This window comes from Colletotrichum truncatum (assembly GCF_014235925.2).
Source record: "Colletotrichum truncatum strain CMES1059 chromosome Unknown Contig_0005, whole genome shotgun sequence".
Classification (NCBI taxonomy): domain Eukaryota; kingdom Fungi; phylum Ascomycota; class Sordariomycetes; order Glomerellales; family Glomerellaceae; genus Colletotrichum; species Colletotrichum truncatum.
In genome coordinates, this window is record NW_027222402.1 from 2,611,235 (window position 1) to 2,628,287 (window position 17,053).

The 17,053-nt window shown below is 52.5% G+C and overlaps 3 protein-coding genes across 3 annotated transcripts; 1 reads left to right on the forward strand and 2 right to left on the reverse strand.

Annotated features, from left to right (window-relative positions):
• Positions 1-324: 324 nt before the first annotated feature.
• On the reverse strand, positions 325-3,026 carry CTRU02_208785 (FF domain-containing protein; the record flags this gene model as incomplete). Its single annotated transcript, XM_036724799.1, has 5 exons — positions 325-492; positions 552-1,361; positions 1,411-1,527; positions 1,582-2,832; positions 2,883-3,026. 5 exons carry the CDS (start codon positions 3,024-3,026, stop codon positions 325-327), a joined length of 2,490 nt encoding a protein of 829 aa, XP_036583431.1.
• Positions 3,027-3,635: 609 nt separating this feature from the next.
• On the forward strand, positions 3,636-5,647 carry CTRU02_208786 (uncharacterized protein; the record flags this gene model as incomplete). Its single annotated transcript, XM_036724798.1, has 2 exons — positions 3,636-3,813; positions 3,867-5,647. The coding sequence occupies 2 exons, from the start codon at positions 3,636-3,638 to the stop codon at positions 5,645-5,647; spliced, it is 1,959 nt and encodes a 652-aa protein (XP_036583430.1).
• Positions 5,648-5,944: 297 nt separating this feature from the next.
• Positions 5,945-8,970, reverse strand: CTRU02_208787 (uncharacterized protein; the record flags this gene model as incomplete). The annotated part of the gene is made up of 5 exons (XM_070205145.1): positions 5,945-6,537; positions 6,571-7,100; positions 7,150-7,871; positions 7,927-8,709; positions 8,782-8,970. The coding sequence occupies 5 exons, from the start codon at positions 8,968-8,970 to the stop codon at positions 5,945-5,947; spliced, it is 2,817 nt and encodes a 938-aa protein (XP_070061220.1).
• Positions 8,971-17,053: the final 8,083 nt, after the last annotated feature.

The following is a 17,053-nucleotide window of genomic DNA, read 5'->3' on the forward strand; positions in this document are numbered from 1 at the left end:
CCGTTGTTAAAAGGCAATCTATTTTTCTTCTGATACTACCCGCGACAAGCGCGCCTACAATAAGGGTTAAATGAGAGAAATACATACTAGCTAGCAGCCGGCCTGGATGATCAACACTCTGGCGACAAGCTGTGAGAACGGACCGTGTTGTTTGGCTCAAGGATGTTTGTCGACAATAAGAGCGCAGGAAGGCGTAGGGGTGAAGGCCAGTTATCTCTGTAGGCGCTGCGGTCATCATGCTCTCAGTGACAGCAGGTGATTTCGATACGTACTCGAAAGTCACTTTTGTGTGTCCGCAATCACCTCCGCGGACATATCGCCAACTCAATCTTCCTCGATCTCTCCCTCCTCAGATCCCGAGTGAATACCAGTGTCATCCTTATTGGCAGCTGGCGCCGGCGCCGGCGCCGGTGCCGGCGGAGGAGTCCTGTTCTTGTGACGTGTATCACGTTGGGGGGTACGCTCACGGGGTGTTTTCTCTCTTTTTACTCTCTGCGCCGTCGTTAGCAGGCGTTGTTGAAAGTCATCGAGACCTAAGAAATTCGTCGTACCTTGGAGTCCCTAGATTCCCGACGCTCATCTTCATCCTCTTCACGACGGCGTCGAGAGCCAGACGGGCGCTCGTCCCCATAAGGGAGCTCGTCGTAAGAGCCCATGCGCCGCCTATAAAGCCTCTCGCGCTCCTCTTCCCTATCTCTTCTCTCGCGGTCGTAGTGACTGTCATCGTCGCGACGGGATCGGTGCCGGTCGTAGTCACGGTCGCGATCACGTTCACGTTCACGGTCGCGCTCACGGTCACGGTCACGATCACGGTCGCGCTCGCGGTTACTGTCCCGTTCACGTTCCCTCTCGCGGCGAGGAGGAGGTGACAAACGGCGTTCGCGATCCGAAAGAAGGCTCTCGGCCATAGTTGATTTGCGGTGGTTGCGTTCTCGCTCTGCAATGGCTTTCCGCCTGTCCGCCTCATACGCATCTGGTTCGGGGCTACGGCTTCGCCTAGCAGCACGGCCACTACTACGATGAGATCGCTCACCTCTAGATCGCGGTCTCTCGCGGTACAAGTCGCGCTCGCTTGATTCACGGCCACGCCGGCGTCTCCGGTCACGGTCGGCCTCTTCCTCCTTTTCGCGGAGTCTCCTCATGTGCCTGTCGAAGGCGGCAATGCGAGCATCTTCAGATGTGACTGCCTGGAAGGCAGGAATTTCCGCAAGGCGAGATTTGAGCTTCTCGTACGTGTCATCCAAGGTGATGGGGGGATCCATACGTTTCAAGTAAGCTCGAAGATCATCAACAGCTCTTCGTTGCTGTCGCTCAGACTGTCGTTCCTCGTCTGATCGCCTGGAAGACCGCTTCTCCTTTATCTATAAACATATTAGATTTGATGTCAATAAGTGGGACCTTCAAACATACCCGTTCCAAAATTACCATGAGCGTGTCACGATCAATGTTAGCAGTTCGGCGATTCTTCTTAACAACAGCATGGAACTCCTCAAAAGTGGTCTTGGGGGTGACATCAAACTGCTCATCCTGTAATTGGGTCAGCATGCGGTGTAAGATCCTACCAGGAGGGGTATAACTTACATCGAGGACATCGAGGACATCGTTTCTAGGCCCGCGGATGGCCTTCTCTTCTTCTTCAACAAGGTCCCAAAAGAGTTCTTGAGGGGTCGAACCTCCTTGGCCAGCCATATTCCTGTACCGCTCGTCGCTCTCAATTAGGGGATAAATCTGGCGCCACTTTGTGCCAGCATTGATTTTCCCGTCCTTCCGGAGCTCATTCAGGAGCGAGATGAAGGCATCACGAGCCTTGCGCTCCTTGCGGAATTTCTTGTTCTTCTGCTCTTGCTTAGAGTCGTTGAAAGCACGTTCTAGTGCCTTCATATGGTTTTGGAACGCAATCAAGATGTCAAACTTGCTTAGGGTCTTGTACTTCTCATCATTCTGGAAAGGAGCCGTCGAAGAAATGAGGCTCTGGGCATCGGACCAGCGCGTGTAAGGCTCGAGGTTAAGTTTCGGCAGAAGATCGATCAAACCGTCCATAGCGGTCTTGCGCATAGCCGCCTGGTTCTCCATGTGCGCCTTCTTGAGTTCGACAATGTACTCCTCAAAGAGCTGGCGGCGCTCGGATTCGTTATTGGTAGACCTGAAAATAGTCTCGCCCTCAATCATGGGTCGTGCGGTCTTCCACCTTGTGTAGTGCTTGATCTCGGGGTGGCGCTTGAGCATAGTTTCGAAGTCAGTACGCAGCTTGGTCAGTCTCTCCTTTGCGCGCTCCTTGTCTTGAACGATCATGTCATGACAGTACTTCTCGAACGCCGCTTTGCGATCCTTCGGGTCCTTGATAGCTCTGTACTGGGGGTCCTTTGCAATTGTGCGCAATGTCTGCTCCCAGGTCCAGTCAGCCTGGACGCCGCTACGCTTAAGCAGCTTGGTGAAAGCAGCTTCGGCTTCCTCTTGTGTGGCATATTCGGGCTCGTTGCTAGCAGGTACAAAGGCCTTGGCGTTCGTGTCATTGCCGTATGTTAACTGACGCGACTCGGGGAAAGTTTCACGATGATCGCCACCGCGATAAGAGTCGTATCCGGAGTTGGAATACCCGCCAGAGGGTGTTCCTCGGTCATACTGCGCCGTAGGACTGTATTTGTTAGCTTGGAAAGCGAGAGAGGGCAGGTATGAGCCATACGCAGGGGCAGCCGGGCCGCTGGTAGCCCCCAGAGCCTTCTTATAGGCTTCGGGCATCTCCCACGAGCTTGTCTTCGTTTCCGTGTTGTACCAGTACTTGCGACCGCCTTCCGCAGTATACTCCTTCCATGGCTGATTGGCTAGGGCTCTCTACAGGTATATTAGCATCAGCTTCATTGCTTCCGTAATTAGCACCATACCTCAGCCGGCGTCATCATATCCTCTGGCTTGGTCCATTGCGTGACTTTGGTCGCAGGGTTGTAGTAATAGGCTCTGCCGTCGGGCGTGCGGTGCTCCTGCCACGCCGCGGGCGGCTGGCCGTAAGGGCTACCGGCACCGTTCATGACGAATTTGATAGTTAAGTCTGAGACAAATATATCAAATATCGCAATCGATGTATAGAAGTGTCGGCAACTACGATTTGGGTGATTCTGAGATGCAATGAACTGCCCTCAAGGTGTAGAACCAACAAGTCGTCGCGTGGAGTGAACGCGAAAAAAAAGGCTGCGAATATTTGCGAATCAACGGAATGAGCAATATGGCGCTTGGCGCACGGACTGGGGTAGCTTGCGGGCGGGCTCCACTTACCTCAGGACCTGTCAAACCACGCCATTCTTGCTGACATAAGTCAGACAGGGGATCTGTTACACTGTGCCAGAGTCACAGTAAGCTGTAACTCGGACTGTCTGCCATCAACCAGTATTCAATGGACCACTAACCAAGAGCTTTACCGCGATATATCCTAGGGGTGGCATCCGACCTGCTTTTCTAAGCTTCCTTTTCCAGCGAAATAGAGCACTGGCAGTCATAATCATTCTATTGTGCTGATCAATTCCTGGTGCTACTTCTCCTATCGACAGTTTTATGTGGACGGAGTTGTGAAACTGTCCTTTCATCAGATCTCATAGCTGAGTATGAGCCGCTACATTGCACAGCAAACAAGGTAGCCCAGTATGGCTGTTGAAGGCCATAGACCAGAGCCCGTTGCGGTGGAGGACTTTATCGAAAACGCATTCCTCTCATATATGGTTCCCAAAGCAACAAGTCTCGATCTCGAAGAAGCTTTCAAGGACGTCGACGACACCAAAGCCTTGTTTGACTCTATTGAGCGAAGAGACAGCCTCTTCTTCGGTATGCCTTGAACAAATTTGATTTTGAAGGTCTAATGTGCTAACGCGCCTTAGATGAAACTGTTGAAGTGCTTCTTATACTGAGAGCTCCTCTGGTGGATGAAAAGACTCTGCGCTCTCATTTCAGCCGGCTAGTTATCTCATTGGAGACCCAGATCATCAACAGCCATGCCGTAGACCGCGACCATCCTTCGACGGACATCATATTCCAAGGATCCGTCGAGGACACCTCCGACCCCTTTATCGTGGTAGATGACCCTGAAGACGGAAGTGAGAACAGCAATAAGGAGGAACCCCAAGCGGAGTCCCTAAAGAGGCCACCGCATATCTATGCCGTCTGGAAGCTCCCTGTCTTCCTCGCCCGCCCTCGTATCCGCCTCCAGGGTCCTTACGCGGTCTTCTCCGCCTCTGCCTGCCTCAAGCCTGCTTCAGGAGTCGTCTCCGGAACCTCTACGCCGGAACGTCTTAATGGACGTAGCAGGAACAGCGGAGCCTACCTACAATCAGGCGTGGCCTCGGGCTTCAACCTCCTGGAGCCCTTCGGCAATGACCCGGCCCTGGGCGGTGTCGTCCCTCGGCTTTCCGCCCTTCGCGTCTCCCGTGTTGCACCCGTCACTCAGCCCAAAGATCAGATGCGGCCCCTTCGCGCCCTCAACAGCCTACGCGTCCGCATATTCCCAGCAGTGCACACCCGCGTCCGGTTCTCCCGCCCAAATACGATGCCCACATCTCCGGCTCTAATAGCACTCTTGGAAGTTGATTTCACATCTTACTTCGACTGCGCCATCGATCTGACCAGCATCAAACTCACCGTCGCCGACGGCGGCTTGGTGGAGGACCTCAATGCCCCAGCAGCTTCCGGCCTCTCCCTTCCCATGTCCTGTGTGCCACACGATCATGTAACTTTCCTCTACCGCCTCTCCCCACCGCAGCAGCTTGACCTTCCTTCCTCCAAGAATCCGAGCCGCGACCTCGACATCCAAATCGAGGCCGTCGTCCAGAAGGAGCCCCCTGTCTGTACCCCTCGGCTAAACATGAAATGGTCCACGACCCTAGACTTCACCCTCCCCGTCAACCCAGGCTTCAACGCGGCGATGCAGCCGATGCAACCAATTCAGCGCTCACACCGTCCCTCGCAGCTGTCTATAAGCGGCATCGAGGCTGCGCAGTCCCTCGTCGCCCCAGCAGTCAGCAGGCCTGACTCTCTCCCTTCCCTCGAGGCCGCAACCCGTACAGTCGAGGCACCGCTGCCGGAGCTGGGCATAACCATGACCTTCTGCAGTCCCCCGGGGCCCATCTACGCAGGTGAGGTCTTTTCATGGACGGTATACGTAGTGAACCGGAGCGCAGAGAAGCCCAATGCGCCTGTTGTCCCCCCGCGCAAGCTCGCTCTTGTCGCGCTCCCCAAACGCAGACGTAACGATGTCCGCCTCATGCGGCCGCCCTCCACGAGCGGAATAGGCAGGACGGCGGCGGACGGCAGGGAGCTCGCCGACGCAGTGCTGGACGAGAACGTCCTCCATGCGATGCAGCGCAACTCTCTTGTTGAGCCGACCGAGGTCGTCTGTCTGACAGCTGACACGAGGGTTGGTCCTCTCGCTCCTGGCGCGTGCCACGTCGTCGATCTTGAGTTCCTGCCCTTGAAAGAGGGTATTGTAGGCATCGAGGCCGTCAGAATCATCGATCTAGGATCGCAGGAGCATGTGGACGTGAGGGAACTCCCCATCATATTTGTAGAGAAGCGGCCAGCGGAAGAAAAGCCAGAAGAAAAAAGGGCCGAAGAGGGAAAGGAGGAGGTGGGGAACTCGGATGAGGGTGAAGACAAGACAGAATAGACACGTGATGGACATTGTCGGTTCAACGTGGAACGGCAGATCCATATTCTCCTATAACACTAATCCTTTCCCCAAGCAGATTGCTTATCGCAGTCACCGCGGGAATGCAATGCTACCCAGATGCAAAATAAACCGACTCTAAACGACGCTATGGTATGTCATGTTTTGTTCGTCAACTGTACTCCTCCGCTCCATTCCATCCATCCATCCATTATCCTGCCAAAAAAAACAAGTTCAAAACCACATGGTATCTGTATGCATATTATTCCATACACGCCAAGCAATGTGAAACGCAAATCATAATAAGTCGTCAAAGTCGTCATCCCATCCCAGCCGTTCATAAATCGATTTGGGCTTCTCTTGCGGGGGTTGTGAGGGTTGCGGGGGGGAGGATGGTATATGCGCCCTCGTCGCCATCGGCGTAGCCGCCACCTCGTCTGTCATCACGTCTCTCGTCCTCTGCTTGCATGGTGTTGCCGGTAGGCCGACGTCCGGCGATGGTGATCGCATGGGCTCGTACCGCTCGAGAATCACGCTTCTAGACACACTCAAATGCTGGCTCCTCGCGGGCTTCCTCATCATGAGCGGCGATGAGGGCGGTATAGCAGGCTCATCGTCAGGCGAAGGTCCTTCAACTGGCGCGCTCCGCTTTACGGGCGTCGCTTGGATGGCCGAAGAGGGGGTGGTACCCAGGATATCGATATGTCCCCTCCGTGGTCCAGTTGAGGGTATCCTTGATGCGCTAGAAGGGGGGATGCTGGACATCGGAATCGACAAGCTGCTGGCACCTTTCGAATCCTCCGCCAGAGCATCCCGAAAGCGGTGGTTGGCCGGCGTTACCTTTACCTGGACCGAATCGAAGAGCGGGTGCCGAGTCGGTTTTTTCGATTCTGGTAAGGGGTCAGTACGTCGAACATACTCACCGAGGAAGGAATACGCACTCTTAATCGAAGACAAGCCACCAAAGACTCGTTTCTCCGCATCTTCAACAATGGCCTTGCCTGCCATCTCGCGATTCGGCTTCCTGAGAGCCGTAATAGCATCTTTCAGCTCCGCTTCCACCATGGCCTTCTTTTGCGCCTTGACATCATCTAGGGCGGTCATGCTGTTGCCCCTAGAAAGCAGCCCCATCCTCTCCACCGAGGACCTTCGGTCGAGGTCGCTGTTATCCCGCTTGAATCCCGGAATGTTGGCTGATGTTGCGGATCTCAACAAGGCAATAGCATTGCCGGGGCCCCTGGAAACACTCCGACGAGACTGTTCCTTGAACAAGGCCTTCTCGATGTTCTTTGTTGCAGGCTTGACGCTAGCGGGTCGTTTTGCAGCAGCCCCAGGCTTTGAACCCGCTTTACTAGACGAGGGCTTTGTCTTTGGCTTCGGCGGTGCAATGATAATAGGACCGCCAAGCTTACGGTTGATGGAGTCGCAAATATCGGGGAGTCGAGCAGCGAAGCTGTACATGTCAGCAAAGAAATAGCGATGTGTCACCGACAATGACCTACAATGGCATGATGATGTCGGTGCAGAAGTCCTTAAGGGGATCTGATGACGCCTTCTGGGCCGGTGCTCCATCCACAGGAGCAGATGCCTGGGAATCCTCAAGCAATCTTATTTCGTCCGTGGCGGTCGATTGCCAAATGCACAATCGATCAGCATGGACATCTGCCAGCACGGGAAAATTGTGCTTGCTGCGCTTCTTCGGCTGGGTTTCGGCAGCCTTATCCGCCTCCTCACCTGGCAAGCCTGGCAGTTGAGACTCTCTCTCTCCATCGGCGGCTCGCAGCGGCTCCAGCGCGAGAATCTCCAGAATCAGAATCATCTGCAACTGCGTCTCCCTGGTTCTGAGGAGCGAAACATGAGATTTGATCTGAGCTGGTGTGATTGAACTATCGTCATCTTGGAGCTCTGGCTTGTTCGAGTCCCACCACTTGCGGACATGGTCGTCCTCACCCGGGTACATGCCGTCCTTGCCCAGCTTCATCTTTTTTGACTTTCTCTTCTTCGGCTTGCCACTACCTTCGTCGGAGCTGTAGATATGGGTCTTCAGTTTGGAGATTATGTCGGGTATCGTCTCGCGATATTTCTTGTCAATCTGGACAGTCGACATAACGAGACTCTTGAGGAAGTCTATGAGGTCACTCATGTTCATGGTGCCGTCGCAGTCGAGGTGGAATGCGGCTCGCGCTCGAGACAGCGGCCCCTTTGCAAAATACGCCAGAGAACCCTAGACAAGACATTAGCCATACGATCGCGTCATGGCAGCCGGACAGGCCATCTACCATTGACTTATAGAGCGCCTCTGTATACTGCGCCCTAATGTTTTCCATGATGTCACCGGCCGTCTGCTGTGCGTTGGGCTCCTGGGCCGGCTCCGGCTGCGGTGCAGCTTCCACGGCATCCAGGTGCGTTTCGAGCCATTCCGCTGGTTCGGGCTTCGCCTCGATAGTTTGAACCGGGTTAACACTTGGGTTGAGACCACTCGGAGTCTGGGGTCTCAACGCATTATCATCATCCGACCTTGTCCTCTTCTCCGCCCTCGTCGCCTCCTCGAAAGTCGACACGGACTGCGAACGTCCCCGTTTGCGTACAATCGATTGCAACGCCTCGATCGCCAATCTCTTGTCTTTGTGGCCCTTTTGCAGACCTGGTGTCATCATGGGCAGCTCTTGCTGATTTTGCAATAACTGGGAATCCTTTGCCTCCTCAACCTGACGCATGCGCAAAACATGCTTCCCCGTAACCGTAGCCTGGGCTGAAAGGGCTAGCAAGTCCACCCAGGAACCAAGTTTGCAAATCGCGTACAGCGATTTTTCGGACGTGGCGGCACGTTCGATCGCGTAAAGTGCTTTGGAGGCGTCGTTGCGCGCAAGGAGAAGGCTCGGCCTTTCCGCTACGCGGTCTTCGAGGTCGAGGATCTTGATGTGTGATTCGTAAAAGCGGCTGGAGGGCAGGTCGCTGTGCGGCGCGCCGAGATCGAGGGAGGAGAGAGGAAGGTATTCGCGAGGCAAGAGCATGAGCGGTTGCAATGTGCATGGCTTCGCGATTAAGCTTGGGGGATGCGCCTATGTAACAGTCAGCTATGGATGGATTCCTAGCAATACGACAAAGGAGAAGATATGTCAACGGTAGCTTACCTTGACTACGATTGGGTTCTTGAGTAAATCCCCAAGCGCGTGAGAGCCGCTTCGCTTCCTCTGCACCCTTGCCTCGGGCAGTGATGTTGCTCCATGTTTGGAGTTTAGAGAGCCATCGGAACTAGGTGTAAGAATCCCCGATCTTGGACGCGACGCGTCTGAGGGCGGGAACAGTTTGGAGGAAGACATAGAATCATGAGGGAGGAAGCAAAGTAGTAAAACTTTTGAGCAATAATTTCTTAACAAGACATTCAACCTAGGCAAAGTTCATTGCATGCTGATATCGTGGGGGGGTAGGTAGAATTAAGGCGTGCGCAATGTAGCGTCAGGGCTGAGTGGAGGGATGACCAGAGAAATTGATTGCAGGCGCCAGGGCGAAAGAATGCTTGTGTGGCGTCACGCGTCGGTGATTTAGCGCATCTTCAGCGTGTCTGTGGACCGGGCGGAGCGGGGGAGCGTGTGGAATTTTGGAGGGGCCTAACGGCCCCACCATCAACAACATTCAACAACGTCACTGCATGAGACGGCGGGCATCACTAATAAGCAGAGAAACATCGTCATAGATTCATGCAACGCCGCCATGAGAAGGGAGCGGGACTTTAATTAAGATTATTATTTAAACATTTTCTCTGCATGCTTTGTAGCTTATTTGGCAGCCTTTTATAGAAGCGCCAACAACAATATTTCGGTGACAACAGGTATAAGTCATTTTGTTGATGGAGCAAATGTCTTGTGCCATTCTATTACCACTTTAATTGTTCGTGACTACTATTCCGGAGTGCCTCTATTCTGGCATCCTTTAATTTTTACCCTTGTTACCTCCTTACCTGGCTCGTTTGAACAGTCTTCAAGACTATCAATGTGTAAACGGACATCGGGATGGTGTTGAAGCAGTCGTGAGGTGGCTTGCATGTCCCCCAAATCTCAGCATCCGGGGGGGTAAAATTAGATAAAGAAACTGCCGTTCTGAAAATATGTTAACGGGTGTTAAGATTCAATTATCCTGAACAACTACAAAATGAACATGGAGCGCTTAGGTGAAGAAGACCTCGGCTAGAAGTAGTCCAGTACTCTTCGTCAACGTTGCTCTTCGGCTCCGTAATAGTATATATAAATTTTGTAAGGGTTTGAGGGTAATATAATAGTATATCGGGACTGAAAGGGAAGAAGAAAAAAAAAGACATAAAAAGAAAGAACTGTTCAACGCACTTTACTCGTATGGAGCGTCGAACAAGTGCGCCCTCCAGATTTAACAGAGAATCTGAATCCAAGGGTATATTTTTGTTGCTCTACCGACCAGACCATACGCCCAAAGATGTCCCGGTAGCTGTTGGAAGATTAAAAGTGATCTCTGGCAGAAGTAGGAGTATTGTGCTTGGAATTGGGGGGTGCGTTGTTGCCGTGGCTAGCGACTTCGGATCCAAGGGAAACAGGAAAGAACCCCGTACAGGCATCAATCTCATTTCCTCATGAGGCCAATTTGAATTGTTCGTAAAGAAGCGAAGAGTGAACAGTAAGTAATAGGTCCTACAGAATTCAAACCTCATAGCGTCACGTTCTCAGCTTGAGCCCACAACAGTCACAGGCCTACAAATCTTGGTCGACGATGAAACTAGCTCAAAGATCAAGTTGAAAATCACTTGATATTCGGTAAATTCCAACAAGGCGAAGTACTTTTAGGCTCCTATGAATTGGCCTCAGTAATATCCAAATGTTTTGGCCTCAATGGGTTCTGGCTCAGGTTGGCCCCGATTTGGCCTCAATTTGCACATAATTTGGCCTCATTCGTCATTTCTGAAAAATATATAAACCCTATCTCCCCCTTCTCTAAACTCAATCTTCTTCTCTTCACCAGCTTTCTTTGCCATATGGCTTAGATCAAGTGTAGTATCTGTTCTTTTCAGTTTAACCGCTGATATCCTCTACGAGAGGTAAACCTTACACCACGCGGGTGACAATTTTTTCTCTTTCCAGGGCAGACAAGCCTTTGTACTTGTGCAATGCAGTCTGTCCACTGTGTCCCTGGTATTACACTGCTTCCAGGTGATGCGAATTTGAGCATATCTTTTAGTTCATCGTTATTCATTTTCCTCATTGCGGATGCTCTGGCTTCAGTTCCAGGGACGTGAAGAGGTAATTCTCCACCATCCGGTTCGTAACCAAGTCGTCGCTCGACATGTACCTATCGGCTCCACACGCCTATTCAATCGTACAGCCGCGACCGAATTAGCATATCTCATCGCTATCCGGAAGGTCGGAAATCGGCGTTATCCAGTGGGACTTGCCGGCCTGGTGCAGTTCACGAGACTCGTCGTGATCCATGATTAAAGACAACCGGTTCCATCGCCTCTACGCCAACCATATCGTCTCCTTCGGTTCGGAGCTGATGGAGCCGCTGCGTCCCTGTACGGGCAAGAACAGATCCGTAGCAAGCGTCTGACTAAGGCAGCCCGCAACCCAAATCTCCCAGACAGGCTGAATCAGGAGGCAGGTGTTTGGCTCGGTCAATCAATCATTCTGAAAGCAAGAGCCCATTCTGCCGTTTAGGCGATAGACTAAAACGGCTCCTGAACGGGATGTATCTGTCAACTTCATTCTCATCCTGGCCTCCCTTAACCGTAAAAAAACATGTTCGGTATGAAACCCCTCCCCAGGGTGCCCATAAATTTTCACAATCCAATGTCTGAAAGGTCTCATCTATCGTCACGAAAGGAAGCTCTCATCTTGGACCTTCCTCATTTGTGGGCAAGGGTGAAACGAAAAATATCCATCTCTGGGCCTCCTTCTGATGGCCCCTTCGCACACCCCCTCCCCCTCATCTACCAAAACAAAAAGCAAAGGTTTGAACACATGCATGCAGGAAGAGCCAGGATGGGAAGCCACCGCGTAGACTCTCCATCACAACGAAGAGGATGGCAAGGATGGGTGTCAAGACAAGGAGCATACTCTCGGCCGGGCTCATGGGGTCGTCGACACTCGGAGCCGGAGACTTTCCCAAGTCAAAGTAAGAAAGGAAGTTGACTGTGGCAGCGATAGTTTGAGAAATTCATCCGCAGCCACACCGTCCGAGAGAAACTCATCAAACATGTTCGAAGATGTTTCCCCTCGAGAATTGCCCGGAAACGGGCAACGCTGACCACCCTCTCCTATCGTTATCGTCTTCGTCAACATCGTTGGCCCGCCGAGGCCTACGAATCACCTCATAATCGCCAATTGTTTGCGTCTCTGAGGGTCTCTCAAACGCAAAACTCGGCCAAACTTTGCATAGACGTGCCACGAATAGCCTCTTGCTCGTGGGCCGTGTTTCTTACCCCCGTTTGCGAGCGGCTCGCACGTACGCAGAACGCACACGCCCTATATCACCCCCTCAAAGAAAGATCAGCCAAATTCCCTTCAAAACACGATAGAGTTACTTCTATTCTAGTCATCTCTCCGAACCCAGCTACCCGCTCCCGTTCTTTTCTGACATTGGAGGGGAGCCCCGTGCACTTGCGTTGTCACCAGCTGCCTGAGCCATAACACTCACGATTGCTTCGACGGAAACTCTCTCCGTGCTAAGCACGTACGGTAGGATGTAGAAAGAGATGAGGGAAAGGTGGTGTAGGTGTGGATTTACTACGTTCAAAGAACAATCGGTCTGTCTGTATTACAAGCAGACCACACCACCCCTCGACAACGTAGAAATGCCGGTAATATCTGCCCAGCTGAGGCGTGAGAAACTGCCCTTTATTAGAATTTGACAATTTCAGGGGTTCCATGAGCGTCAACTCACAATATTTTTATTCGTCCTCAATAATAGAACCAATACATACAGCCATTAACCTTTACAACAGATCGACCAGTGTCAAACCAGCCGAGGTAACAACAGCAGGAATCAGCCACGGGTAGCATCACAGACCGGGATTACCCACAACCCTCCACCAGACAGCCGTTGCTGCGCTGTCAACCATGTAAGATTTCCGCATCTAGATAAAAAATGAGCTTGTTGGGACGACACGAAGAGGACAGACGCCGGGAGCCCGCTACGCCGCAGCACATGAAACCCACCCTGGGGGAGGAGGGACTCCCAGCGGCGAGACCAGCGTTTCGAGCACACTGCGACGAGCTGGGTGCTGTGTCCAAACTTGCACGAAATCGGAGGAAAGAAAAATGACATGCTGATTGATCGTTGAGACATTAGGGTTGGGCCAGGCACAAACGTCGCCAGGGGATCTGTATGGATGATTCCGCGGACAGGGCGTCGTCGAACGCCCTGGGCGAATGCCATGTTTGGGCAGGCTAGGGTACGGGATCTGTAGCATCCGTCAATAAACTCAACGAAAACGAGACGAGATGGAAGGATGCGGGCGTCTAGTTTCGTCTGCTCTGGGACGATATGGACGAACTCAATTGCTGGCGAGGCACATTTCTGACTTAACCTTCACAGGTGGGGGGTGAGGGAACAGTCGTGACGCATGGCTTGAATGGCCATTCCGCTGGGTTATTTGCCCATGTATGTAGAATAGAGATATTACCGAAAAATCGATTGGATTTCACTTTGTGAGTGCCCGAGCTTCGACAATGGTGGAATGCAGAGCCTCAGGTATATGGACTGCCGACTGACGTCTGTCTAGTCAAGTGACGGAGATTCCCTCCCCCGGAGACGAAGGAATGTTACATGAGAGATCAAATTTGACTCGACAGGATGGAGTGTGTGTGTATTTGCTACCAGAACAACTGCTGCTGCTGATACTTGATATTGATCAATGTGGCTCATTGTGTCCATGACTCCGCAGGGCTGTCGTACCCCTCCACGGCGACAGTCTCAAACTCATACATCCGAATGTGCAGTTTGCAAACAGACCAGGTCATTGTGTTCTCCTGAGGCCAAGCATCTCCGGAGAGCTGACTGAGTTGAAATCCGTCGTATGAATTTCAATCCACATGCTACAGAGCGATGACTCTAGAAAACAGGACTGCGAACCCTGACTTTGTTTCGACCTAGAAGTCGTCCTGTTGATGGGTAATTGTCTTTAAACGACATGTAACAGGTCTGTCAACCGGGGGGGGGGGGGGGGGGGGGGGGGGTGAATCGAGATCTAAAGAGCAACTAAGGTTGCATATAACTAGAGCCATCTATCACTTATAGGCGCCAACTGACTCGATAGATGCATGTTTCGCAAGTGTAAAACATTAAGAAGCCCTATTAAGCCTGCGCATCAGCATACACCTGGATCCCTGGGACCACTTCGATAGCAAGCAGCCAGCCCGTACAAACACGTTTGACAACATCATAGGCCTTTTTTTCTAGCCGTCGGTCTGCTTGGCAAAGTCAATTCTGGATGATATTTACCTTTTACAGCTACTTCGGGCCTACCAGATGCGGATCACACACCACGAGCAGATATCTAATGTCTCGTAAGCGTGTCCCTGTTTTTGTTCGCCGAGGGGAGGCTGGGCAACATGCCAGGCAAATCTCGCCAACCTTCGTGACTCAAGTCGCATACCACGTTGTATGAGTCTAGCAAGTTTAGGACCACGTCTATAGGCTGTCGAGTCATGGTAATTTCACACTTTTGTGATTGCTGCAGAAGCTTAGTTGAGACATTACATCTCATGTGTGCTATCTGTTTTAGATCGACTGGGTCTCCAACCGCCCGCTTCCTAGCCCGCCCAGGATGCTGGCTGGAAAATCGAGAGACACATGGACGGCTGTCGTGCAAAGTCAGATAGACAGTCATATCTCCCACCAGCGGTGAAGGTGCCTGTACGGCGATCAATGGGAAACATTGGCCCTTTTTTGTCCCACAGAACCGTGCGGTCGAGCTCTCCGGTCGTCGCAGGATGGTGTGCACAGGACATCACAATTTTATGGCCGCGCAATTATGTAAGGTGACCCTAGCGTCACGAGTGCTCGGGCAATTTCGAGAATTCGAGGTCAAAAATAGTAGCCCCAGGCGTGCTGTCAGGGCAAGCCACGGCTTGACTACGAAGCCGCTGGGAGCTAAAAAAGCGTAAATGCTCAAGCTGAGGCCAACCAATGTTTGGAAACAACCGGCCCGTTACCAGCCTCGCGCCATTCTGTGAGGTTGGCTGCTTACGCAAACCGTGGCTTGTGGTGGCCAGCACTAAGACAACACCAGAAGTGTAAATGTCTCTGGGTTACGCCGTTGTAGCCGTTGGCGCCGATGTTGTCGGTGAGTTGCATTTCCCGTCTTCGAGGTAAGACGCCTTTGCCACTGAGGAAAGAAGCGGTGAAGCGTTGAGCACCAGCTTTGGGCTCCCACGTTTGTTGGACAGCTTTGTCACCCAAGATACAACGGGTGATGGGCTTGACATGTTATGCGCATCCGCTATGGACAACATAGTGCTACATACATCCAGGAGTATCCTTGCCGCCAATTCACAGGATCGGCCTGCGATCGTACGGCTGAAATAGGGAAAAAAAAAAAAAAGTTTCTGGAAAGATTCGATGAACTACCAACAGCTCGTCTGGACATCAAGTCCTCACCTCAGCAGGCAACGCATGTGTTGGTTCAATAATGCTGTATTACGTCGATGTCAGGGGAGAACCGATGCGAAGCCGCGAAGCACGCTTTTGCTGGAGAACGAGACGCATTCCACCACGCATCGAGCCCCCCTGCAAGACTTGCATTGCTGCAAGTCATTAAGTTGCGTCGTGGGAGGGGTAAGGAGAAGCGGGAATATCGCCGTGCATACTGCTCATGAAGCGGATATTTTGGCAGCAACAAAAGCCCAGACTCTATTTAGTAGTGATTTGTAAAGAGTCGAGATGGCATCCCGGTTGGTGTCGTCAGCATCGTCAAACAGCTGGATCCAGGGACTAAAACGAACGGCGTCGGGCAGAGAAATAATCACCATGTGTCCGGTCCCTTGCAGTCAATCTGCAGGTCGGCCTTGGCTGGGCCTGAACTTCATGCTGATGGCCAAGCGAGGGGAAACTAAGGTGCAGAGTAAGGAAGCAGGACGAAACCTGGGACGACGACAACGAATGGAGCCCAGGTGAAAGAGCGGTGAATTGGAGTTACTGCACACCATGACTTTCGGGCTCCCCACCTCTCCAAGCCGCAAAATGGTCAGCAGATGACTCCAAAAACCGCTAGGGATGCTGTTCCTGGTACCTGGCAGACCTAGGAGCCATACACTAAAACGGGCCAGTTGTTAGTTGCATCTACAGATGGTGTCGAGGACATATCCCTCTTGTCAACAATGAATGGCTTTTGGAAAGCCCCGCATCACACACTTCTCACAATGTGCTTGTGGATCGAAGACAACGAGACATCGTTACGCGCCCCACAGGGCAGATAAAAAATCTAGCCAGCAGCGTCGATCCGAGCATGGATAAGCCATGAGGTGACGAGCGTGACGGCTTGGTGCTGGGGGGCTATCGACGGCGAAAGCGGGCTCTCCGCACTTTGCCGTGAATAGTCCTCGGCTGGCGGTGGGTACTGGATTCGATGGATGATGGATGGGTGTGGATAGAAGCGAGGACGAAACGGGCTTGACCCATCTCCGAGTTGCCCCCCTAGCGTTAAAATATGAAAGAGGTCTTCATGTCTAGCCTCTGTTGTTCACATCCGTTGGAGTGATACTGGCTTGTTTTCTACCCCGGGATGTTGCCAGGCGCACAGCCCGCGTGGCTGGGTATCAAGATAGCCGTTCTATATGCGGCTCACCACACCTATGTATGCACTTTGGCTGCTATCGTGAGTTTGCCCGGCTTCCGACCCTCGCTACCGTAGCACGGGACGTCAGTATCCGTGGCGGCACTATCGCTGCAGCGCACAGCAGGATTTGCAGCGGTCTCGGGCAAGAGACCTAGTTAAGAATGCACGGGAGGGGGTTGACATGGATAACTTGAGGAGGCATGATGCCTGTTCAACTTTCTGCCTGATGCTTGACGGAAGTGAGGGCGTCTGTATGAAACCTGATGGATGGAGCGGGGCGCCAGCGATGAGGGGTACCCGTCGATAGCGCTTTTGATTTATCGATAATTAGGGCTGATAGGCGATAAGCCGCCATGTCGCGGGAGGAGGGGGAAATTCCTTGGCCAGTGTGGGCAATGTGACACCAGGCGTCAAAGTTGGCCATTGGTGATGAGTCGTGATGTATCCGAAACCCTCTCCGGTGTTGTCTAGACTGGGTCGGGAGGGCGAATTCCGCTGTCAAGCAGTTAAGCCAGGCTCGATGGAGCTTAATCCATAGTAGAATGGTTGCGTCTCGTCGGTTTTGTCGGACCTCCATAGGTGCTGGGAAGCGTCTGGATTTTGTT